This window comes from Diabrotica virgifera, chromosome 4 (genome assembly GCF_917563875.1).
Source record: "Diabrotica virgifera virgifera chromosome 4, PGI_DIABVI_V3a".
In the NCBI taxonomy this organism is placed as follows: domain Eukaryota; kingdom Metazoa; phylum Arthropoda; class Insecta; order Coleoptera; family Chrysomelidae; genus Diabrotica; species Diabrotica virgifera.
The window spans coordinates 178,973,919-179,001,235 of record NC_065446.1 but is presented as its reverse complement, the minus strand read 5'-3'; the positions used below and the strand labels follow the sequence as shown (position 1 = coordinate 179,001,235).

At 32.6% G+C, this 27,317-nt stretch overlaps 2 protein-coding genes across 2 annotated transcripts in view; both read left to right on the top strand.

Annotated features, from left to right (window-relative positions):
- Nucleotides 1–27,317, top strand: part of LOC114333468 (N-acylneuraminate-9-phosphatase) — a 137,768-nt gene that overhangs the window by 3,443 nt on the left and 107,008 nt on the right. The gene's annotated exons all lie outside the window — the stretch shown is intronic.
- Nucleotides 8,671–11,449, top strand: LOC114333466 (neurochondrin homolog). The gene has a single exon (XM_028283347.2). It carries the CDS (start codon nucleotides 8,917–8,919, stop codon nucleotides 11,107–11,109), a length of 2,193 nt encoding a protein of 730 aa, XP_028139148.2. The 5' UTR covers nucleotides 8,671–8,916; the 3' UTR covers nucleotides 11,110–11,449.

The following is a 27,317-nucleotide window of genomic DNA, read 5'->3' as shown; positions in this document are numbered from 1 at the left end:
TATTTATTGTACAAAATAAAAATATTTTGTAGAAATAAATTCCACAAAATTTTATGAGTATACACTCCCACTATTTCCAATAATTCTTCTTTTTTTAATGAAAGATTAAAGTTGATTTGAGCAGTTAATAATGTGAGGTAGAAATTTTTGTGTTGTATGTTTTCTATTCCGAATGTGTCAAAATAAATCTCGGCTGGGCGAATTTAGTTTAATTATATTTTACTACTAATTTAAATAAAAAAGGTCGTAAAAAATATAGTATTGTACACTTCGCGTCATATAAAACTGGTACACTTTTTTTTCCAATGTAAACCTGTGTTCAGACTGACAATTATTGTTCGTGAATCACTTCGTTGTTGCCATCACAGATAACGGAATTGCACTAAATCTAAATACAAAAAAATAACGTTTAAAATGTATATTTCGAATTGTAATACATGTATTTAAATTACACACTTGTTCACTGTAAAAATTATTCATTTTGTATTCATTTCAAATTAAATTTTTAATTTTTCCAGTGTGTTTTATTTATTCTACACAACTTAATGCAGTTTTGTCCCATAGAGTTGTATATTAGCATAGAGAGAGTGTCATTCAGAGCGAAGTGACGACACCATCTTTTTTATTTGGATTAGTGCTGTTTCACTCTTACGCATAGTAAAGCTGCTACAGTTGTCCTCCCCTTCCGTGCCTATATTCACACTGAATGTCATCATAGATTTTCGATACAATGTGTTAGAAAGAGATGCCGTAAACCAGTCCATGAGATCTTGTCGTCAGGAAGCGCGGAAGGTAGGCTCCCTCTATGTTAATATATACCTCTATGTTTTGTCCTACAATTTACGAGAAACCAATCACAACTCTCGATTTGACATTAAACATAATAATTCAAAGTCATGTCAAGATTTATTATCGTATCATTATTTTTGAATTGAAATATTTTCATAAATTATAATAAAACACGAATCAATGAATGGATACTTAATTGAGATGAAGGAAAATTACATTTGTTTTAGTTTTTAGTATATTAAAAAATGCGGTCTGTCGCACAGCCCCTTTTTTACCTAGTTTGATATAATATTTTCGTTGAACTGGCAACGTTGCCCTAGAAATTGGAATGACACATTTGACAAGACCAACTTACACAACTTGAAAAACACGATTTTCGGTTATAAGAGTTGTACCAGTTTTTTTGGCGCGAAGTGTACTAGCATGTAATGGATATTACTCATTACATGCTCGTTAGATAATATACTAATAGTTTTTTTTTGTTCTGATTCTGGCCTTGGTTTATAACCTTTAGCCACGTAATTAAATATAAAATTATTATTCATTCTTAAGTACAAAATTGTCCAGTATACACTTAAAAATAAAGAATAATAAAAAATAAAGCTTACAAATAACAATGTCTACTTACTATGTTAATAAATACAACAAATAAATACTTTTATCTACGACTGATACATAATATATGTATTATACTTGTGGTGTTTGCAATATAATGCCATATAATAATCCCTTATGGATTAATAATGCGGGATTAATAGCTATTAATCCCTCTGGCACAACAATCACAAAATTCACCACGGAAACAAAATAATCAACCTCAAAAAGTGTCACTGTCAAACGAATACAGTCGAACCCGCTTATTGGAATAGCCTTTGTTCCAGGCAAAAATATTCTTATAACCGGGATATTCTAATAACCGATCATTGGTGGCTAGTCGAAATAAGTGTACCGAATATACGTAATAATATTATTTACATACTATGCCAATGTGTAGTTTTACATACTATGCCAATATGTATATCATATATGCAGTGCTGTTTTTGTGACGGTACGCGCCGGTACGCCGTACCGGCACCTCTTGGGACAAAAACTAAAAAAACAACCAAATTATAAACCAATTCCTGAATTTTTTCCTTGCTACCAAATAGCTTCAAAACGCCCTTATTAAGGCTAAATTTAAAAAGTTTTCCCGGAGGCAGACCCCCTTTATGAACCCTCCCCAGACCTCCCGAAACATTGCGTACCGGAACCTCTACTGTTACAAAAACAGCACTGCATATATGTACACCTACATAATCAGTATATGTAAATGGTTTTAGGTCTTTTTACGTCAATAATACAGTAGTGTAACTACTACTTATCTATGTATGTGTTAAATACCAAATTACATTATATTATATATGTGAATGAATACAGTAGCAGTAGGTAATTAATATAAAATGTATGCAATATGTAGATATGTAAATATTTTCTTATTAAAATGCATATAACAAAATTACTTATTTTTTCTTGAGAAATTATCGGTAATTATAGCTTTTTGTTGTTAATCCGTGCGGTCATCCTTAATCCATTGGTTGAATGGAACTTTTATTGGCGGCAAGAAATGGATGAATTGAATTTAACAAAGCCATAAGCCTCTCTGGGTGAATTCTAAATAAACTGCTTCTAACAATTTTATAGCAGGCAACAGTGCCTTTGTGTAGACAAATAAAAATTACTTTATGACCCATGCATTTGTCGGCTAAAAATCGAATTGGTATTCGTAACAAAGTAATAAATATTTATTACCCTAATAATATCTAATCCATAATCCTTGACGACTGACCATAATAACCAAACATAATTTAAATTTTTAGTAAAATTGTAAAAAAAAATAGTCGTTGACCTGCAAAATATGCTAATAAGCGGTATTATCTAATTAGAACCTATTCCAATAAAAGGATAAATTTATTAATGAGTAAATGGAAACGTTTCGGGAACTTGAATTTATATTCCATAAACCGGGATATTCCTATAACAGGGATTCTAATAAGCGGGTTCGACTGTAGTATATTTTATTATTATTATTTTATTACAGTACGTTTTACAATATTGTGAAGAAATACATCGATCTCCGTCCGTCACATGTGAAAATAAATTCATTCTTTCTAAATTATCAAAAATCTAAATGTACGATACAACGTATAGGAAAGAACAAATTTGCAGATATTGGTAGGCAGATTGCCAAATATTTAAACTTGCCAAATCCTCAAAGTTATACCGGCCATTGTTATCGCAGATCATCTGCCACTCTGTATATTGATGGAGGAGGCGATTTTACTGGATTAAAGCGTCATGGGGGCTGGAAGTCAACACAGGTAGCTGGAAGGATACATTGATCAGTCTATGAGAAACAAGACAACTACAGCAGATACTATCGCTAAAGAGATAAACAGTAATGTACCATCTTCTTGTTCTACAGCAATCGAGATCCCAAATATTTGTATTAAAAACTCTACTAAAGTTAATGATGATTCTCAACCAATTCAGTTTATTAATTGTATTATTACTAATTTTAATGTTTTTAACAAATAAAGTTGTTCATTAAAAATCTTAAATTAATTAATTTGTCGTAGATAAAGTAGAGTATACTACTCGCAATAATGGCTCTCATTCCCTCGGAATGTTACTCTCTCGCCGCTAACGCGGCTCGGTTCGTAAATATTCCTCGGGAATAATAGCCATCATTATTGACTCGTGGTATAATCTACTATTTTTTTTCACTACGGTAGGAACTAAATCCGATTCATTCTCGCGGAGATTTAGAACCTCTTAGTGATTTTTTTTATTTATTTATTTATTTTTTTTCTTTTTTTAATTTTTATTTTTTTATATATTTTTTTTATTATTATTTTTATTCTTTTTTTAACTTTATATATATATATATATATATATATATATATATATATATATATATATATATATATATATATATATATATATATATATTTTTTCGAACATACATAGGTTACAAAATAATATACTTAATTAATTACAAGAAATATCTCATTCATACATTACATAATACAAAGCAAATACCTATCCATTCAAACGATTAGTTTTACATTCACACTTTTAATTTAATTTTTTGAAGAAATGTCATAATTAGTTTAAAAATTTTAATGTTGTCTTCACTTAATAGTAGATTTAAGTCTAGGGGAGTACTTAAACCTGCTTTCAGCAATTCTTGTAGCAGCCACATACTTGAATTGAGATGTAAGGGACAGTTAAAAAATACGTGATTTAGATTAGCTATGCTAGTTCCACAGTCACATCTGCCTATTGGGAGAACTCCGATTTTATGTAGGTGCTTCGGAAAACATCCATGATCTACTTTTAATCTTAGGATGGTCGACACTGTATTTCTACTTAGTGCAACAACTTTGTAAAATTGGTTAACAGCTACTGTTGGTTGTAATTTAAACAAATTAGTGCCTGTACTTTCACCGAACTGAATCCAACTAATAGTTGAAATATACAAAGTGAATAGCATAATAAAAGTGAAACTGTAAAAAACATTTATATGTCACAGTGTGAATCTCACATTTTGGTCACAACTTTTACAGCTAAATTTTCTTTAGTGTGTAGGAATAAATAGATATTATTCTCCTTTTCATGAACATTTTTCAGTGCGTCACAAATTATAGAAAAAAAGGTAAGTCCGTGATAATACATATTTATGACATTTATTCTAACGTGACATTTTAGTTAAATCTGACAGTTGTCAAATTTTATTTTCAATTTGGAATAAAACCAAATCAATTGTGTCTATTGCATTTATAAAATGGTATTTTCTTTCATTTGTATAGTCTTATAAATTGTACAGATTATATTGATAATATTATTATTTTATTTAATAAATAATTCTTTTTTGATTATGGCGCCATCTATCGACAACTAGAATAATCACCGAACTAGAATAATTACCGAAGTATTCCCAGACGTGCCGTTTTTTCTGTCACATACAATTTAATGCGTTAGAGAGAAATCGAAAAACTGTGACGCACTGAAAGATGATCATGAGAAAAAGAATATATACCTATTTTTAAATGCTATAATTAAATTTAACTTTTTAAATGTGCGGCAGTTTTAAACCAAAAAGTGTAGGTGATTTTTTAATTATTTTTATATAAGTATGTACATAATAGAAAAGGGTACGACCCGGTGCAAGAGGAAAACGTATAGACAATATGAAGGGTACGATGTTGTAAGATTTGTGAAAAGTCAAAGACTGTCATGGCTGGGACATGTTCAGCGACAAGAAGATACAAAAACAACAAAGAAAATTTGGCAATGGATGCCGACAGAAAGACGAAAAAATGAAGTTCCAGAACCAGACGATTGGATGACGACCTGAAAACTATGAATGTAAGACAATGGAGGAGAAGAGCACGAGAGAGGTCTGAATGGAATGACATCGCCAAACAGGCAAATACCCATCCAGGGTTACAATAGCAAAAAAGAAAAAGATATTTATATAATACGCTACTGCAAACTATGTATTCAGTAATTACAATACTTTATATACTATACAATAAAAACAAATAATCGAGAAAAGAGAAAAATTGATAAAGTAATTTTTAATAACATACTATTACCATTGTATAACTAGACCACCATGCTATTACTATCGGAATGAGTAGATGCATTTTGAACATATTTAACAATTAAAATGCAATTATATTATACATTATACAGCAATGTTGCCGATGTTTGCGCTTCCTTCAGTGTCTTATATCTAATCAAATACTTAAAGGCCCCGTCTCACCATCAAATAATTTGATCAAACTTGACAGTTAGTGACACAAAGTGACAGTTAGTGACGTCACATCCTGAGTGTTCATTGTGGATAATAATGAAAAATTTTAATTTTAAATAAAGTACAAATAAGTTAGACAACTCAATACAAAAAATTTGATCAAACTAGACTGATAGTGAGAGCACAGATTTTTAGAATTTCAAAAAAACTGCAATTGTGACGTCACTTTGACGTACTTCCTGAAGTACGTCAAGTTTGCTCAAACTGTTTGATCAAATTATTTGATGGTGAGACGCGGCCTTAACAGTCTGTAGCAGGGTAGTCTGCCCTATTATTACCCCTGGTTTTACCCAAGGTACTCATTTTATTCAGGCTGATGCTACCTGGGGACTGTAGATAGATATTCGGCCCCGGCCTTGTGCGTGGAAGTCAGACATTATACCGCCTGAGCTAACTGGTCCACTAAATGAAAATAAATGACAAAATATATGACAATACTCAACGGAAAAAGTGGAATTGGCAGGAAGAAATATTCATGGCTCCGAAACCTTCTTCAATGGACTGGCTTATTAGCAGATTAATTATTACCTGCCGCACAAGATAGAGAACGATATCGGCAAATTGTCATGGAAGCTACCCACGCGTAAAATTTGGGCACGGTACTTGAAGAAGAAGAAGAAAAATAAAAAAACCCACAATTTTTTAACACGTCTTGAAAGGAAATTTTTTAATAAAATTGTTCAATAACAATTGAGCTATAATTTTAAGTGATTTGGGTAAAATCAGAGATATTGAAACGTTTCGTAATGGTTAAGGCGATGGGTACATAATTCGCAAATATTTTACGGTTTTCCCTACTTTTTCTCTCTTTACACGACAAATTACGTGTAGTAAAATTCACACTGGTATGGATATGTAAACATTACTAGAATGTCATTCTACTTGAAAATGTCATCATTAACTTAAAGAGATGGCTTTTGAATGTTCTTGGATAACTGCTATTTGTATAATTGCAAATTATGAATTCAGTTAATAAATGTGATAATTTTTTCACCAACTATGTATTCAGTGATTGTAATAATTTATAAATAAAACAAAAACTAATACTCAATCGAGAAAAGAGGAAAAGTGTTAAAGTGATTTTTTAATAATATATTGTTACTATGGTACGCTTACAATCTTGAACATCTTTAACAACAAAATACTTGGATCACAGAATATTATTATCCTGATGTATTCTCTGCTTGGATCTTCCACAAATAATACACAATAAATACTTTTTCTACGAGCGTGCAAAAATGTCTACTTTCGCGCTTTTCCGCACGCGTGTTAATTTAGATATGTTAATATGGCCTTAAAGTATTTATAATACATGCAATAAACTAATATTTAGATATTATTTACTAATTTATTTCAAATATATCTTATTGTGTTCCTGTTTTAATGAATTTAACGCGACAGTTCGATGAAATAAAATTATTTTGACATAATATTCGAAAGTCAAATCGGTAGACAATAACAGTCGTTTTGAATCATCGTCATGGAAACCAAGATCGTCGTCATGCTAACTAATTATATTGAAGTTTGGTTTTGACAACCTTGTCAAAGAACTAATTTGTGTATGTATTTTCATATTAATTAAATTAATTGATTAAGATTTGGTAATTTTTTAAAAACTCTTAGAAAAAATATTGTTCCTAACTCTTGCAGAAAGTCTCTTTTCCGCACTCGACTGCTTGCCGAACTCCCGCTTCGCGTCGTTCGGCAAACTGCAGTCGCGTGCGGAAAAGAATGACTTTCTGCACTTGTTAGGAAAATAACTATTTTTTTAAGTTCACGTCTTAAATCAATTATTTATCAAATACACTATATATCAATATTATTTCAACTCAAAATATTCCCGATGCCATGTCAAATATTTAAAACTGTCAGCTGTTACTGATTGTCACTGACAATTCTATTCGACTCAGGGTTACCATGTCTAGGGATTTTCCCCGAATCTAGGGATTTTTTTAAGCTTTTGGAGCTCTGGAGGGATTTTTTTTGAAATCTAGGGATTTATTAAACTATGCTGGCGCCATTTTTTGTTGTTATTAAATATCTTTTTGTTCAAATATTACTATTATTGTCATTATTTATTGTTCCCTGACATAAATATTCCTAAGTAAACATTAAAACATTACCTAATCAATGATTAAAGTGGATTAAACATAGTGTTTAATAGGTTATAAATTAAATTGACAGCTGTCATCTGCCAATTTCTTCTTTTTTAGGTCAAATTAATACGATTTAGGGATTTCTAGGGGAAATTGAAGCTGCCGTCTAGGGATATTCTGAAATTTTATCTGGCAACCCTGATTCGACTGAGTGCGTTGTAAGACAAAGATAGATTTGGAAAATATTACCACGGCATTGTGTTCATTTTTTTCGAATCCTGAAAAAACCAATAAATATTTTTGAAAAATTTAAACGCAGAATGAAAGACTAAATTATTACCGAGGGCCGAAAGTCCATTAGAATAAATAAAAAGTTTATTTTGAATGATATATTTGAAATTAAAAATCACACTAAATTTTCTCTTAGTTTTCACCCCTGTAACTGTAACTTATTAAAATAAACATTATAGAAGTTCTCAGGGACTTTTGGCCCTCGCTAATAACGTAATCTTTCATTCTGCGTTTAAATTTTTCAAAAATGCTTATTAGTTTTCTCAGGATTCGAAAAAATGAATCCCCATTTGAATAGCATTGCAGCCGAAAATACGCATAGGCGTAACCAGGATGATCCTAAGGGGGGGTTACAACTACCTAAAAGGGGGGGTTACAACTACTGGAAGGTCTCTGAGGGCTATGGTGTTAAGCGTATAGAGCTCAAAGTACATCCCAATGGGGGGGGGGTTACAACCCCCAAAACCCCCCCTGGTTACGCCTATGAAAATACGTACCCATCCTCTTAAAAATGATTTTATTCAAATAATGATTTTCTGACTTTTAATATGAAGACTTACTGATAGACCAGTAGCCACGCCAAGACGTCATGTCATTACTAAACGTCACTTGCCAACACAAGTTTTTCTGACAAAGTAAGGTTAAGTCGTAATGTTTTGAGAAGTGTAATATCGTCAAGTAAACGTTCGAAAAATCTAAAAATAAGTAAGTCGATACCGAGACACTAGAAATGACCGAATATAGAAATTCGTAGAGCCCGGCACCAAAAATATCTTAACTATGAAGGCTACCGAAGCGCTACGATCGTTAGTCTTTCCATGATATCTCTCGGAGCCGCAAGAAGCCCTAATAGTTACGTCGTAGTTTTTTTGTTTATCCAAAATGGGTGAAGTATCAGATGCCGTGAAGAAATGTTGCAATATATTAAAGAATTCAGCCAGTGATACCGAAAAGTTCGCGGCTTTGTTTATGGTTACAAAATTAGTGAAAGGAAAACATGCAACACCCAACGCCAAGAAAGCTATATTTGAATCCATTGGATTCGACTTCTTGCGGAGATTACTGCTTACTACTGATGTACCTGTCGACTGTCCACCTTCAATATATAAATCAGTAGCATTATCTATAATAAGTGTATTTTGCAATGAAGAAGAATTGGCTACCAAAAAGGAAATGTTAGAGTTTGTTCCTGCGTTTCTGGAAATCGTAAAAGCTGCAGATGATGATGCGAATGATGACAGTCTTATGGCTATTGGTGAGGCTTACAATTGTTTAAAGGGCATAGCGTCATACGAACCAGGACAGAAAAAACTTATCGAATCGCAAGCTGTTGATAAATTGGGTGAAATATACTCACAGGGTAGCTTCCAGTCAGATGAGGCCCTCAATATTATGGCAGTATTAATTGCAAAATATCCTACCTCCTGGACAAATAAAGACCCAAAAGCATATCATGCCCTATTAAATAAAATTGCTGTTGATTTCGAAACTGATCAAGATAAAAGAAAATTTGAAATTTGTGAAGTGCTCCATGCTCTAGTGTATAATTGTCCCAAAACGCAAATATCAGAGTTTTCTGCAAGTGAAACATGGCCTCAAAGCATTTACAAAGGTTTGTCTGATATTCTTCAAAGTAAAATAGGTGCTGCTCAAAGAAATCCTGCATTGTTGCTTACTTCAAGTGTGTTAGAATTACTAGGAATTGACTGGATTTTTTCTGACGAGGAAAAAGGTAAACAAATATTTCTTCTACTTATCCAATTAGCTGCGATCGAGGTTAGAATGCAGTTAGAAGGAAAAAATTTGAAGTCGTTAGCACCTCAACAGAATCTCATTACAGCATGCTACTTGATTCTGGAAGTATGTATAAATTTTATAACCGATGACCAAATAGATCTTGAACAGAAAGAACGGCAAACTGTATACACAGGTTTAAAAGGTGCTTTTACTGCAGTTGTCAACTTATTGATAAAAATTGATGCAGATAAATCCAAGCCATCAGCTGAAGATAAATTATTTATTTGTGCAACTGTTAGAGTTTTGGCAGCTTGGCTTGCACAAGAAACTACAGCTATGAGGCCTCAAATATACCAACTGCTTCCATTTATTTTGAACCTAGCTAATGAAACATTTTATGCATATAGGGATAGGAGAGTTGCTGAGAAAGCGAATCAACCACACGATAATCATCCTCTTAGCAACATAAACTTATTAAGAGTCATGCTCCCTTCTCTTTGTCACTTAGCTGTTGAAGACGATGCGAGAAAATTAATGCTAAAGATTAAAGAAGAAAAGGTCTTACTAGATGTGCTTAAATTTCATTGGACCATTGTACATTACAAAAGACCACCTGTTCCTAGATCTGAGAGGTTAAAAGTTATGAACCAACCTGCACCTCAATTAACTCCTGAGATGTTAGAAGATATGAAGGACTCAAGAACAGCTATGATAAGCACATGTAATTTATTAATGAATTTAACGGTTTTAGAAGCAAAATACGTAGAACAATCTGAAGCCTGTAACGAATTACTTAAATTCATATTTGAGAACTTACCTGAATTGAAAGATATACCTGAGAACTTAGTCTTACATGGAAATCTATCTGTGCTAGGATTACTCTTACTCAAGCAACTCTCAAACAAAGTAAAAAAGAATGATTTTTCAATTTGTAGATATATTCAAGCATCAATTAGATTTTTGTGGGATGCTTATAATGTTGATGAATCAAATGATCCTACAGCATTGGTGGTGTCCATGGCATACAAAGAACACTGGATGGAGATAATGGAGTTGTGGTTTTTGGGCATGCAAACCCTATCTGGAGTAATTTCTGTAATTCCTTGGATTTCAGAGTTTGCTATTGAAAGTGGTTGGGCGGAAGGAATTGTGCAACTTCTGAAAAAGGTCAAAATTGGTACTCTTCCAGCAAATGTTAAATCAGCGTATGAAGATTTCTTGTGCAATTTAGTTGATGCAAATGAAGACGTGGTAGATGTTTTGAAGAAGGCAGAGGCTCTTAGGGTGTGCAGAAATCACAGACTGATGGATTTGGGCAAAAAGTTATTTGGTGATTAATTTGATTAGTTTTGATGTTTTATTTGTTTCTACTCAAGTGAAGCTTAGCAGACAGCCAAAATCCGTGGGTGCTTAAGGTTAATGTATCAAATTTTATAGTTTTTTTTTGTACACAAAAATTTGCATTTGATTCTGACAATAAAGACTGACAAGTTTAGAATTTTGCATAGATTGTGTGAACCTTGTACAACACTTTAAAAATGAAACACATTTATGTTTAGGACAGTGTTTTTTTATTTACGAATGTTTGTAATAAATATATTTATATATTGGCCTCTTTTATTTTAAGATTTTTTATGGCATCTTGTTAATTGTTTGTGAATAAAGTTCTTTGATTATACCTATTGATCCTTTTTAAAGTTCTTAACTTCTTATTTTGTTGGTATTTAGGTGCGGATGGTTTAATGTTTTACATTTAAATGGCTGCTCATTATATCCTTTACTCATTCTTCTTCTTTAAGTGCCAACTCTTAATTGGAGGTTGAATATCGTCATCACTGTCTTTACTCTATCTATTGCTGCTCTGAAGAGTTCTTTTATTTAACCCAGTCACTTAAAATTTTCAACCATGACACTACTCCTTCCTATACTCCTTCATCCTCTTATCTTTCCCTGTGTTTGAATTTTATTATGTGTCTGTCCCCTTATTATGTGTTTCAGATATTGTTACATTTCTTTTTGTTATTGTGTTTATTAGTACATATTCTTTGCCCATTTCTCACTGTACCTACTTCCATGTTTGTTTTCTTCTGTGCATGTGCTATTCTATACATCCTTCTGTATAATCACATTTCAAATGACTAGCCTATTTGTTTTCTTGCTTCAATGTCCAGCTTTCAAGTTCATATTGTACTGTCAAAAATACATAGCATCTCAGAGCTCTTACTCTTAGTTCTAATCTAAGGTAATTGATGGATTCGACGGTTGCTTGATGGAAATTCATTTTATCTAACGATAAAACACTGAAAACTCCTGTTTTCACTATTTTCACAAAATGTTGTACATTATAAAATTCCACAAAAGTTTGTGTAAATGGTGAAAACAAAGGTTTTCTCTGTTTTATTGTTAGCACTAATCTAAGGTGTTTATTGCAGAGTATTGTCTTCATTATAACAAAGGTATTTTATGATATTTCTATCCTGGACCTTATTTCTGTTGTTTGGTCATTATTTCTGAAATCCAGGTACCCAGATAATTGTATTTATGAACCCTTTCCATTGATTCATCTCTTAAATGTATATACATAGTTTGTATATTTGTTTTCTTTTTTATTATATATTTAATCATTTGTATAGTTAATAGTCATTTCGTTAATTATTATTCCTTCACTTTCAGATAGTAATGCTTCTTCAAAAATGGTTTCACTATAGGTAGGGTTACCATACGTCCGGACAGTCCGGATTTGAAAGACATGTCCGGATTGGCGTCCGGATATGAGAAATGTCTGGATTTTTTTCTTTACTAAAAAAATGGAAAACACTTGGCCCAACGGTGGGAAATTTCATTCTGCGCAGCACCTAGAAAGTTGGTGGCACTGCTTGTTAACAGCGCACGAGCAGAGAATAATCGCAATGTAATATTATTTTCTAAGTCCAAAGTATGTTAAAACATAGGTGTATATGTATTTTAAACTGGCAGAGATTTTCAATGTTAGTTGCACATTGTACCTAGCGAAACAGCTGTACTTTTAATTGTGCCATATGCATTTCGGATATAAATATGTACAATGTAGAGGTAGCAACACAGTCAAATTCACATTTTACAGTTTCTACAACCCCTTGGACTACCCCTGTCCGGATTTGGCCTTAATAAATTATGGTAACCCTAACTATAGGTATACATTGAATAGTAGTAGATACATAATACATAACTGCCTAACTCCTCTCCTGATTTCAATATCTTAACTGTAGTCCATTAAAATGTTACATTTTTTAAGCCACACCTTGCATTTGTCAGAGGAGTCAATTTTATTTCTTTAATGTGTAGGGGGGATCAGTAGAAGCTGAAGTTCAAGTTTTTGGGGTCGCCACCCTTGTCCCCCGGCCGCCATCTTGGAAATGGGGTGCAAAGGGGTTTCGCGCTATATCTCGTAAACTACCAACCCTACGGAAAATCTAATTAAACATAAAATGTAGCAAATTAAATTTTCTACAATTTTTCAACAAAAGAGATATAAACAAAAATATGTAAAAATGTTTTAACAAGTTTCTTTTTGGAGGTTATAACTTTTTTTCAGTTCATTTTAAAATAAAATAACATATCAATTTTGTAGAGGGTTTTTCAGCGAACAATTTCCACTATAAAGTTGTTTAATTCTATTTATTTGTATAGGTTTTCCAGCGCTCCAAACTTGACCAGATTCTCGAATGCTCATAGGGATACAATAAAAACAAAAGTTAGGCTTACTTTTCTATCTACTTATATATATTTTTTATTCATACAATTTATTATGATTTTAACATTCCTATGCTATTATTAATCTGTTTTTGACCTTTCTCCCCAGTATAAAACTTATAACCCTAAGCATAAATAGAAAAGGCCCAAGAAGTTGTTTGAGGACAAATTCGCCGGTTCAGAAGAAGAATGACGCAACCGCAAAATTCTTAAGAAGGGCATAAAACGAATTTTGATATCAAAATCATAAAGTACGATCAAAATTAGCCATTCACCACACCGTGGTCAGGATCTCGAGATATAAGCGTTTTTTGGGGTGTGCCGCTTGTCTATGAAGTAACATCACTTTTTTCCTATTGTGTATTTTGACTTAAAATTTTCCAAAAAACTTCTTCATGAATTATGTTTTATTGTTGTGTTGGTTAAAATTATAAACTAAAAAGTTTGTCACTCAACTTTTTTAAGTAAACATGAAACAACGAAATATGATGACAAAATGTTTAAAAGTTAACAACTCCTTTTTTAATGTGTTTAAACATTTTTGACAAATTTCATTGTTATCTACATACTTCAAAGATGACACAGTAAAATATTCAAAAGGAAATATTTACAGCGACCAAAGATACAGCGAGGTAAATTTGGAAAATCATCAAAATTGATTTTTCGTATTTGTGTTTAAAATTTGATTTTTGAACAAGTTCCACCAACTCTAGATAAAAATAAACTTCCTATTTGGGATTCAGCGACCTCGAAAACAAAAATAGACCAAAATTGGTCATTCACCATAAATTTGATTTTCGTGGTCGGCATAACGGTTGATGCCGCTCGCCTAATATGTATATAGATAGAAAAGTATTGTTTATATTGTATTCCTATGAGAATTCGAGAATCTGGTTAAGTTTGGAGCGCTGTAAAACCTAGATAATAAATAAAATTAAACAACTTTATAGTGAAAACTGTTCATTGAAAAATCCTCTACAAAATCGCTATGATGTTATTTTATTGTGAAATGAACGGAAAAAAAGTTATAACCTCCAAAAGGAAACTTCTTACAAAATTTTCTCTTATTTTTGTTTATAACTTTCTTGTTGGTCACTTGACGATAAAAAGTAATAGATATAAAATTGTAGAAAATTTAATTTGCTACATTTTATGTGTAATTAAATTTTCTGTAGGATTGCTAGTTTAGGAGATACAGCGCGAAAGCCCTTTACACCCCTTTTTCCAATATGGCGGCCAGGGGACAAGGGTGGCGACCCCAAAAACTTGAACTTAAGCTTCTACTGAACCACCCTACACTTTAAAAAAATAAAATTGACTCCTCTAAGAAATGCAATCCTAACTAAATGTAACATTTCAATGGACTACTGGGTTTGTTATCTATTCCCACATAACAATTTCATGTTCTTAGTAGATTCATAGAACATACTTTTCAGAAAAAGTATATACTGAGAATATGCGTAATTACTATTGCGAATGTGCAGAGCGCATACTGAGTATATACTACATTACAGTACTTAAACGTTCTATGTATATACTTAGAATGTACTACCGCACTTCTTTTCAGTATATACTAAGAAAAGAATATACTTTTTAGAACATTCCAAAGACGTGCTATAAACCTTCTATTTATATACTTAGAACGTACTACCGCACATATTTTTAGTTTATAATAAGAACGTGCTTTTTAGAATATTCCAAGGAAGTGCTATAAACCTATTTATACACTTAGAACGTACTACTGCACATCTTTGTATTAGCGAACGGCTCCACGGGCGAGAAATTGATGCTAGAAGTAGCCGTAAAGCGAACTTAACGTTCCGCGCAACGGAAGAGGAATAGCCGAACTGAACTGACTACAGGACTTGTGCGTAGTCGGTTCAGTTCGGCTATTCCTTATCCGTTTCGCTGAACCTTAAGTTCGTTTTACGGCTACTGCTAGCGTCAATTTCTCGCCCGTGGAGCCGTAGCCTTAGAAGAATATATTTTAAAGGATATTCTAAGAAAGTGCTATCAAGCGCTAATTGCTCGGAAGTATGTTTTCAGCATCACCTAATCTCATCTTAGGTTCTAACTGGTTCTACCAAATACCTATTATATTTACATATTTTAATGACAAATGAGAATGTAGTTAGTACCTACATTCTGAAACATTACTTAAAAAGTAAGTACATATTTATAAATTTTAGTTATTTATATAAACTATTATATTATAATGTATGAGTAACTAAAATTTATATGCTTATATGTATTTATTAAATAATATTGAATTACCAAAATAGATTATACCTATTTTGAAGCACCGCAAACAAAATAAAGAGATTATGTATGTTCTTTAGTCCTAGTTCTGAAGACGAATGTATCTTCATCCTTAACACTGCATAGATTCAAATAATGCTTATTTTCGATTTCATATTTTACCGTTGTTTCCTATCCTTGATCCGTTCAGGTAAGAAATGGTCAGAAAGACGGGGATATTTTGTGAAATAACAACATCGGTGCACCGGTGGTTATAGTGTTGCCAAACAAAGGGAAATTTCCCTTTTTGCGGGAATTTTCAACATAAAAGGTGATAAAGGGAAAAGTTAACTCAAAAGGGAATTTTTGTTCCAGTTCAAATTGTAAAATATTAAAACAAATCAAAATATTTGAAAATAATTAAACATATCTTCTCAGATTTTGTAAACAGGAGGGAATTTTTTTTTATAAAAATGGGAATTTTTAAGGTAAGTTGACGAAAATAGCTTACTCGACGGTTGGCAACACCAAAACCTTTGGTTGTGGGTTTTATTGGCATGATTGGGTTCTGGAATGGCCCATATTGAATTGAATGTACCTAAATTCAAATTCCAACGATGTAAAAATACTCATGATAAAGTCGAAATGGTAAAGTTATTTCAATTATGAAAACGAATTTTTAATAATACACATTAATACAATTATTGTTTAAACTTTTTTACCATACAACAATTTTGAAATGAAATTCGTCCAATACTACCTATTATACATACATAAATTTTATTAATTATTCTAAAATATAACGAAGTTGATAATCTATAAGGCTAATATTATACTTCCTATAAATACATATTATTTTTAAGATATTTTAAAAGTATCTACTTATAAGTATGTGTTAAGAATGTACTTATAAGTATGTGCTAAGAATATTCGATAAAGGTATATTCTAAGAATAAACTTTTACGAATATTCCGAGATACTACGTACACGAATGTACTCAGTATATTCGGTACGAGAATATACTTTAAAGTATATGCAAAGAACATGAAATTTAGAATGTTTTTTAAGGTACATGCTATGCTTGTACTACGCATATACTAAAAAGAATATACTCCGACGAATGTTGGTAGTATATGCTTAGAACATGATGCGAACATCATTGTTATGTGGGTTACAATTTGTGCTCTTTAATTCCAGTAAAGATAATTCCAGATGATAATTTTTAAATCCCTTTACACAAAGTTCCCTATTTGCTTATGTTCTTGGTATTCTAATCTTTTTCTAGTCAAATAATTAAAGCCATTTTGAATGCATGGCACCTGAAACATTGAAGGTAGTAGATATGGTAGGATGCAGATTCTGTGGAGGATAAAACATCTACGCATATACCCTTAACTTACTGTTCTCTAAGATACCCCAAAGCAACATTATCTTGGAGAATATGAGATAGATGAAGATGATTTACCTCATATGAAGCAATTTCTTCTGCAAATGCCATCTCAGCCACGGAGGTCGGCAATCATCAGCTATTCAGATTTTCAATTTTTAGATAATATATATTCAAGCATCAATTAGATTTTTGTGGGATACTTATAATCGGTGCTGTTTTTGTAACAATACAGGTTCCGGTACGCAATGTTCTGGGAGTGTTCATAATGGGGGTCCGCCCCCGAGAAAACTTTTTAAATTTAGCCTCAATATGGGCGTTTTAAAGCTATTTGGGAGCAAGGAAAAAATTAAGGAGTTTGTCTATAATTTTGTTGTTTTTTTTTTATTTTTGTCCCAAGAGGTGCCGGTACGGCGTACCGTCATAAAAACAGCACTGCGTATAATGTTGCCGTGTTGTTGTTTTGTGTGATGCCAAAACTTGTAAAACATTTGTTGCTTAGAAACATCCAAAAAATACAAAAAGATGTTTTGTTTTGCGAAGAATCGCTGTTATTTAATTCCTTAAGTTCTTTGTTTATAACAATCTTATCGACATCCGGATCAACTGTTACCCAAAAAATTCGTGTTCTACGGTTCAAAATACATAAAAAACTTGGGTAAGTCCATCTGAATTAGGGAGGCTGTTGTACCCCCCCCCTGGCGACAGGAGTATATTATCATACAAAAGAACCATTCTTTACAACTACTTCTTAAAGATAGTTTTTTTAAATGTTGACCGTGGCTGCGGTTAAGATGGTCCATTCTGAAGTTCCAATTCTCGATGACGCGTTCGAGCATGTCGATTGGTATTTGACCAATGACTCAAGTAATCTTATTCTTGCAGTATACCGTCTCCTATCGGAGGTTGGCTACCATCACAACAATTTTAACTTTGTTGGTTGCAGCTCTGAACTCGACTAATATCGGCCTTCAATACCTCAATCGTAGTTTATCCATGTAGAATTTAGACTTTAGGTAGCCCCAAAGGAAAAAGTCTTGATGTGTGATGTCACAGCATTTAGAAGGTCAATTCACTGTCCCGAAGCGTGAAATAAATTGTTAAGACTGAATCGTTCTCGCAGTAAAGCCATGCTGTCACGGAATGTATGGCAAGTTGTACCATCTTATTGGAACCAAATGTCGAGTACACAACCTTCAATTTTAGGCACAAATAGTGCGGTATCATGGCGCGATAACGGTCTCTGGCATGCCTCTGTTTGAAAAAAATATGGACCGACGATTCCACCGGCCCATAAACCACACCAAAAAGTTGTTTTTTCTGGATGTAATGGCAACTCTTGAACCTCTTCGGGTTCCTCATTGCACTAAATACGGGAATTTTGTTTATGCATGTACCCATTAAGCCCAAAAAAATGGGACTCATCGGATGTGCCAATTTTTTTCGAAAACGGTGGATCTTCAACAAGCTTATCAAGAGACAATCGATTGAAACGGTGACGACTCAGAAGGTCGGTCGGCTTCGGATCTTGCGTTAATTTAACTTTGTATGCTTTTAAACCAAGATCCTTACGTAAAATACGAAAAGCCAAGCTATTAGGCGTGGATCCCGCATACCAAAAAAAATTATTAATAACAAGCTGAAAATTTGTTAATAGCTTAACGGTGTCTAGTCGGACAAACTTTGATGTAGGTACGGGAAGCATATTTACAGATGCTATCGTGTGTAGACACCAGGGTGTTGAAATCAGTTAGGGTTCCAGTACATTTACAGATTTTAGCGTGTGTAGACACCAGGCTGTTAAAATCGGTTAGGGTTTGGAGAAACAGTACATTTACAGATGCCAGCGTGTGTTGACACCAGGGTGTTGAAATCATTTAGGGTTTGGAAAAACAGTAGGTACATTTACAAATACTAACAACAGATTTGGACACCAGAGTGTTGACATATATATCATACTAGTGACGTCATCAATCTGGGTGTAATGACGCAATCGATGATTTTTTTTAAATGAGAATAGGGGTCGTGTGCTAGCTCATTTGAAAGGTTATTTAATTATCTATTCAGTAATATAAACATTGACATAATTATCTATACAGGGTGTCCTAGAAAAATTATTTTGAATTAAATTAATTTACACAAAAAGAAGAATAATATATATATATATATATATATATATATATATATATATATATATATATATATGTAATTTATTTAATTTAAAATACATTCTATTGCTGTCAGAAAATAGGAAAAAAAAATGTTTATTTCATAAATAAACATTGCTTTTCGCTTAAATTTAATGATCAAACTGCTAAGAGAAAGATAGGTGGCAGCTTGAACATTAAAATTAAGCGAAAAGCAATGTTTATTTATCAAACAACTTTTTTTTCTGTTTTTTGACAGCAGTAGAGTGTATTTCGAATTAAATAAATTACATACATTCTTCTTTTTGTGTCAATTAATTTAATTAAAAAAATTTCTTGGACACCCTATATAAATAATTATGTTAATATTTATATTACTGAATAGAGAACTGAATAACCTTTTAAATGGGCTAGCACACGACCCCCATTTTTATCTAAAACAATCATCGATTACGTTATCACTCCCAGATGGATGACGTCACTAGTTTGATATTTATGTCAAAAAGTCATAATTTAAAATTAAAAATCGACCTGTTTCAGGATTTTTCTTTAAGTCGCTGGCTTCCGAAATAATGAATTTATTCCAGACATTTGCACCATATTGTATAAAATCAATGTCAATAGCCGTTAGCATATATGCATGCATAGCCACTAAAAAAGCTAGTTGTTTTCAACACTCTGGTGTCCAAATCTGTTAGTATTTGTAAATGTACTGTTTTCCAAACCCTAACTGATTTCAACACCCTGGTGTCAACACACGCTAGCATCTGTAAATGTACTGTTTTTCCAAACCCTTACTGGTTTCGACACCCTGGTGTCTACACACGCTAGCATCTGTAAGTAAATGTACTGTTTTTCCAAACCCTAACTGATTTCAACACCCTGGTGTATAAACACGCTAGCATCTGTAAATATGCGTACGGGAACACTGGAACAGGAGAAGTTTTAATTGTGGAACATGTTACAAGTTTCGAACGTCAGACTACGAAAACGTCCCATTTTATCGGACAGAACTTCCAATTGATTTGTTACTCTTTCATTAAAATCTATTTGACAGGATCTTCATTAGACATGAATGTTGAGGATAACAAACTGTTGTGAAGTTCAAATCTCTATAATTGAAATATTTGTATTATATGTATTAACTTGTATAAATTCATAATAAAGTCACATATTACAAAAGGAAAATTTGGTGGTATCATTTTTATTATAAGAGAATCTCCTCACTTCTAAAAATAATGTGTATCCAAACACACCCACAAATAACGTGTTATTTTTGGAGAGCTATTCCTGTGAGATGTTATCTTTGACAACTACATTTATTTAATTTTGATGAAATATGTTTAAAATTATTGGAAATAACTCATGTTTAAGTGTCTAGTTTGTAACAATATGATTTATACCCTTACAAAAATACTACTACTATTTTTTAGTTTTTCTCCCAGTAAAATATACCTATTTACACTAAACAATTTAAAAAACGGATAAATTCGTATTTTTTATAATTTCGTTGTCTTGAAAAAAATATTGATACAGTATCACAGAAGTTTCTGTCATCAACTCTAAATATGTTTTATTAAGCGGTTTGAAGTTTAGTACAGTCACTGAAGGTGGATACAAGCTATTACCTCCGATTTCGTTGAATCTCCATCGATTTTCATGAAAATTGGTGAGTATTTAGAAGTTAGAGTATACCTCAAGGAACAAAAGTGACATGATGCCAATTTGCGATTTTACCCTGTAGGTGGATGCCACCCCCTCGTGGGTGAAAATTATTTTATTAAAAATAATTCCATAAATCAATAGAGGGACAAATTTTAAGCAAAATTTGTTAAATAAAGTTATTAAAATAAATCCATACTGTTTAACCCTGTTTAGCAAAATGTATCTCACAAGATACATTGATTTTTTAAATATTGGGGGCTTTTTCAATAGTTCAAACTTTGGTTGTCACAATCAGCTGTTCTTTCTCTATACAGTTGGCTATCTTTGTTTAATTTAAACAGTTTCAAAGTGTTAAGTTATGTTGATTTAGTTTCTTGTTCCATGAGTGTGCGCGTTTTTCAAGCTACCAACCCAAGCGGCAAATTCAGTTGACCTACTGTTACTATTCTAATCAATTTTTTTTATAAAAACTAATTAAAGTGACTTATTGTTATGTTATTTAAGTTTAATTATTCACAAATTGTAGGCACTACTACTTTCTTTTTTATTTGCAATATATTTTTATAACATGTATCTTTAGGCAGCATATGTATAGGAGGGGGGGAGGAGGGCGGAAATAATTTTAAATATGATTTTGGCTTAATTGGGCCCTAAAAAAATAAAATGCTAAAAGGACATTATCATAGGTTGAGGATTTCTTCTCTTGGGTAAAAGAGGGTTAAGTTATTAGAGATCAAAGATTTAAATTTTTCGTGAAACAAATGCATGCTTTAAAGTGGTTTTTCATAAATAACTCAAAAACTAATAAGCTGTTACAAAAAAGTTATTGTTACCAAAACTGAAAATAATAAAAAAATTAAATAAATTCAGTGTTATTTTCACCGTTATCAATTTATCATATCTTAAGAAATTTATATATATATATATATATATATATATATATATATATATATATATATATATATATATATATATATATATATATATAGTGACTGTACACCCCGATATGGGGCTAAGTCGCGAAAGCTTTCTAGATCCTATTTCTTAGGAATATCAGTCCCTTTTGCTTATGTTATCTTATTAACGATTTCTCTCCATTTTTTCCTATCTCTAGTTTTTCCCCGCCATTCTCTGACTCCTGCGTTTTTTAAGTCTTCTTCAACTTCTTGCAACCACTTTGATCTTGGTCTTCCTCTTTTCTTTCTTCCTCCTGGATTCCATTCTATCATAGCATATGTCACTGCTTCATCTCCTGCCCGCCAGATGTGACCTAACCATCTAACTCTGCATTGCTTTATTTTAGTCACGATATCTTCTTTTAGTACTTTCTTAATCTCTGCATTTGTTCGGCTTCGATATTCATTTTGCTCGGTTCTGATTGGTCCCAGTATGGTTCTCATGATCTTTCTCTCCACTATTCTTAAGTTTTCTTCATCTTTTTTAGTCATCGTCATTGTTTCTGCTGCGTATAATAATATTGGTCTAATTATGGTATTATACATTCTCATCTTGGTTTTAATTGACAGTATTTTGCTTTTAAGTAGTGTTTTATTTGCAAAATAAGCTTTATTCGCTGCCAATATGTTTTCTTTTATTTCTGGTATTCTTTCACCCGTTTTGCTTATTGTCACTCCTAGGTATTTGAAATGTTCTACATCTTCAAACTCTGAATTTCCTATTTTGGTTTTTCCTTTTATTGCTGGTTTCCCTAGTTTTAATATTTTCGTCTTTTCTTCATTTAATCTGAGTCCCATTGTCTCCCCTTTCTCTTTTATTTCTTCTAGCATCTCTTTCATTATGTTTCTATTTTTGGCAACAATAACAATGTCGTCTGCATATGCGATTATTTGTCCACCTCTTGTTCTTAGGTTTCCTTTGTTTATATTTCGTAGTACATATTCTAAAGCTGGATTAAACAGTGTCGTGGATAAGGCATCTCCTTGTTTCACTCCTTTATTTATAATGAATTCATCTGTCTCGCCTCTTTGCGTCTTTATGCTAATTTTGGTAGTTCTCATTGTCATATTTATTAATTTTCTGAGTTTATGTGGGATTTTTAATTTTTCCAGGGCAATCCTTAGTTGTTTTCTCTTAATCGAATCAAATGCTTGTTTGAAATCGATGAATAGTATTTCTAATTGCAGTTTGTATTCATTTGCTTTTTCCATTATTTGTTTTATTGTGTGTATAGCATCTATTGTTGATATTCCTTCTGTGAATCCACATTGGTACTGTCCCACTCTCTTCTTCGTGATCTTTGACAATCTTTTTCTTATTATTGAAGTCGATATTTTATATGTTGTGCTTAGTAGTGTTATTCCTCTATAATTTTCACAAATTTGTTGGTCTCCCTTTTTATGTATTGTTATTACCTGCCCTATCTCCCAGTCCTCTGGCATCTTCTCTTCCTTCCATATATTTTTCAATAGTGATAGTATTTTTTCTTTCAGTTCCTTTCCTCCATATGTTATAAGTTCCATGTTAATTTCGTCTTTTCCTGGAGCTTTTCCATTTTTGCTCTTCTGTATTACTTCCTCGAGTTCATCTATTGTTGGCTCTTTTGAGACTTCAATGTGTATTTCGTCTGCTTCTTCGTCCACCGTTTCCTCTTCTTCGTGCATTTCTTCTCCATTGTATTCCTCCTTCAAGAGTTCTCTGTAGTGATCTGCCCATAAGAAATTTATTTAGGTATATCAAAATAGACTTAGAATCTTTAGAGACTAGGGCATTTGGAAAAAAATAAATCGTTTTTTAAATACAACACGTATCTGCTTGCAACTTTTTGCATTGTATTCAAGATGATGCCAGGAAAAAAGTCTAGAATAGAAAAATGGGAGGAAATACATAATAGGAAACTTGCACATTTTTTTATTGCAGAACAATGTTCAGTTGTGTTCAAAAATGAGATTTCCAAAATTTCACGCTTCAAAAACTCGTAATAACTTAGAAATACAAATTAGTCTTCTGTGGTATAAAATAGTTCAAACGATCCGTGACGTCACATAGTTTTATTATATAGTTATGGTTATGGTTATATTTAGGTATATTCTTCTTCTCCTTCTTTAGTTTATTGGCGTCCACCTACTTGGGCATTTGGCCAGCTCATCGTCGCGGAATAAGAGAAAAATATTTATATTCTAATGACATTTATCGTATGTCATTGTAATAATATATACCACTTTGTTGAGAGTGGAGTTTGATACAGTTTTTGAAGGAAAGGAAAGAAGGTTTACTATGGAAAATAAAACCATTTTGTAAAAGTACAAGTTTTCTATGAATAGTTCAAACGATCAAAAACACTTGTGACGTCACATAACTGTATTTTCTACTGACGTTTATAATGTCTAATTTAAAATTATATACAATTTTGTTTACTTTGTTGGTACAGGATGTAAACATATAACCGGATGACGTCACAACGCGTTTTGGGCTGGCTGGTATAATTTGAATTTTTAATCGTCTTTAGGGGCCAAACGAAAGACAAACAAAACTTTTTAATCTTTGATGCATGTTTTAAATTATGTTCTGTTGTGATTTATAACATTTTTTTCGAATTTTAAATTTTATGCTGCAAGTTCCCTATTGCATTTACAGTGCAAAAAATGCATACAAAAGCTGAACATGAATACGTCATCAAAACCGACACCCGGAGAACTTGGTGCTCAAACTTATCGCACCGCTAAGGCACGTCATCTGAAGTTTCGAGGATTTTCGGCAGTAAGTTGATGCAAACAGATTACTCCGGGCTTCTAGGGGTCGCTGATCGAATACACCATCAGAACTCACCCCGGAGCATATGGTGCCCATGGTTACTGCTAAAATACGTCATCTAAAACTTTGAGGGGTTTCGGCACCAAATTGATGCAAGCAGGTTACTCGGAGATTTTTAGAGTTGCTGAACGCGAATAGGTACGCCATCAGAAATACTGCTAAGGCACGTTATCTGCTGGAGTTTCGTGGGATTTCGGCACTAAATTGATTAATGATGGATTACTCGGCGGTTTTTGGGATCACTGAACACAAATACACTATCAGAACCGACCCTCCAGAGAACCTGGTTTCCGGAACGTTCATAGCAGTCACCCTGGACACTTGGTTCTTCGAGGAGTCATTTCTGATATATTCGTGTTCAGCAACCCCAAAAATCCCCGAAAGTTTGCATCAATTTAGGGCCAAAAACCCTCGAAATTCAACAGAAGATGACTTGCCTCAGTAGTGGCCCTAGGCAACAGGTGCTCTGGGGGGTCGGTACTGATGACATATTCGTGTTTAGTGATCCCAAAAACCCCCGAGTAACAAAATCTGGCCCTTAGTATACATATTTTGACATGTTTATACACGTTTAGATGCATTTTATGCGGGTGATTCCATTTCAAATCGCTCAATTTTGGATCAAAAAAACTTTTGGATCTCTGATTTGTCTGAAAATTGGTATATGGCATCTGCGAGATGTAGACATAAAACATTTAAGGTCGAATTGTCCTCTTCTTCTTCTTCTTTTTCTTTCCCAAAATGTTATTTTAAGCGATTTTACAGTGATTTGATATTTATTTAATTTGCATTTTCTATCGTAAGCTATCAATGGAAAACATAATATTTTAATAGAAGGGACTCAAAAATGTCATATGGCATTATACTTAACAAGTTATTTTGATTCAAAACAAGTTTTTGATCAAATTTTATAGTGTAGAAAACGTTAATATACGGTTTTTTACATTTTCCTTCATTCCCAAAATACATCATAATCGATTTGGCTGAAATTTTGTCCACAGATAGCCAAAACATAGGACTTTAAGTGGTTAGAAGGATTTGAATTATATTACAATACCAAAAAAGTTACATGCAATATCATGAAATATAGGCGTCTACTGTAAGTACAGTTAACTCGGAGAATATCTACCCCACAACAAAAATTGTTAAAAAAAATTGTAATAATTGTAAATATGAGTTATTTGGAACAATTTCAGTTTCTACCATTTTTGTCGAGAAGTTAAAAATGGCGGAGATATTTAGCAAAAACGGATCTCCTTTAAAATCAAGATGGCGGCTAACGTAACGGAGGAATTCATTCGTGATTTGAAATTTAGGCTACTATTGACCCCCTAAAGATTAGAAAAATAAAATTTTGGGCAGCTCGGCGTGCAAGGTCAAATGCTATCCCGCCTGGACTAATATACTGTTGAGTCTGATATTATTGCATGTAACTTTTTTGGTATTGTAATATAATTCAAATCCTTCTAACTACTTTAAGTCCTATGTTTTGGCTATCTGTGGGCAACTTTTCAGCCATATCGATTATGATGTATTTTGGGAATGGAGGAAAATGTAAAAAACGATATTTTAACGTTTTCTACACTATAAAATTTGATCAAAAACTTGTTTTGAATCAAAATAACTTGTTTTAATGCCATACAATGATATTTTTGAGTCCGTTCTATTAAAATATTATTTTTTCCATTGATCCTTTACGATAGAAAATGCAAATTTGTTTAAGACGTTATTCGCGCGGTTATTGCTGACGAGCTTAGTCGCGCGGTCTACGATTGTAGACCAATAGTTTTTTGTCGTATAATACCGGATTTTGACAAAATTAACAAATTAATGGTTAACAACATGTTTATTTATATCTATACTTTTATATTAAAGATGTTTTGTTCCTTGGTTTTCGTCATTTTGGTAGTGGTAAAATTAAAAACGAGGTCATGATTTTTTGGGTCTTTATTCGCAATTAAATCAAAATGGCCACAAAAATAAGCTCAATTTAGTAAAAAACACAAATCTTTTTTATCTTTGAACTTATAAAATGACCAATAGTGCTGAATAATAAAGAATAGAACAAAAAAGTAAACAAAGAACAAAACTATTAAATGGTAAAGTGGCACAATTTTCCCTGAGAGTCCTAACTGAAATGGGTTAACAAAAATTGGTTAAACAATTTTTCGACCGCGGTACCGCCTCACACTGTGTATTTGTTATAAGGATGTATTTGTTTCAGTAAGTTTGTGCAAAAAAATCGAATCAGAATAATTTACCTAACGGGGGCGACGTTACAGCCTGGACTAATAAGTAGTTGAAACGGTCAAAACAAAGAGACGCACACTCATCAAAAATACACGTGAGATTATATTCGCATAAATTGTATAATCTACTTTTACTAACAAGGGTTAGGAAGAGTCAACTTCAACTAGTAAAAGTTGATTTAAATTTTTCAAATCAACTTTTACTGCTCGTTTCAGCTGGAGTTGACTCGAACTAGGAAAAGTCAACTCTAACTGAGAATCGACTTGAACTGTTAGTGGAGTCAATGAAGGTTTTCACCTCCGATTTCGTTGAACCTCCATCGATTTTCATGAAAATTGGTAAGTATGTAGAGGATA

Excerpts from the sequence above, each read along its gene's own strand:
- LOC114333466 (XM_028283347.2), top strand. The coding sequence starts at position 8,917 with ATGGGTGAAGTATCAGATGCCGTGAAGAAATGTTGCAATATATTAAAG.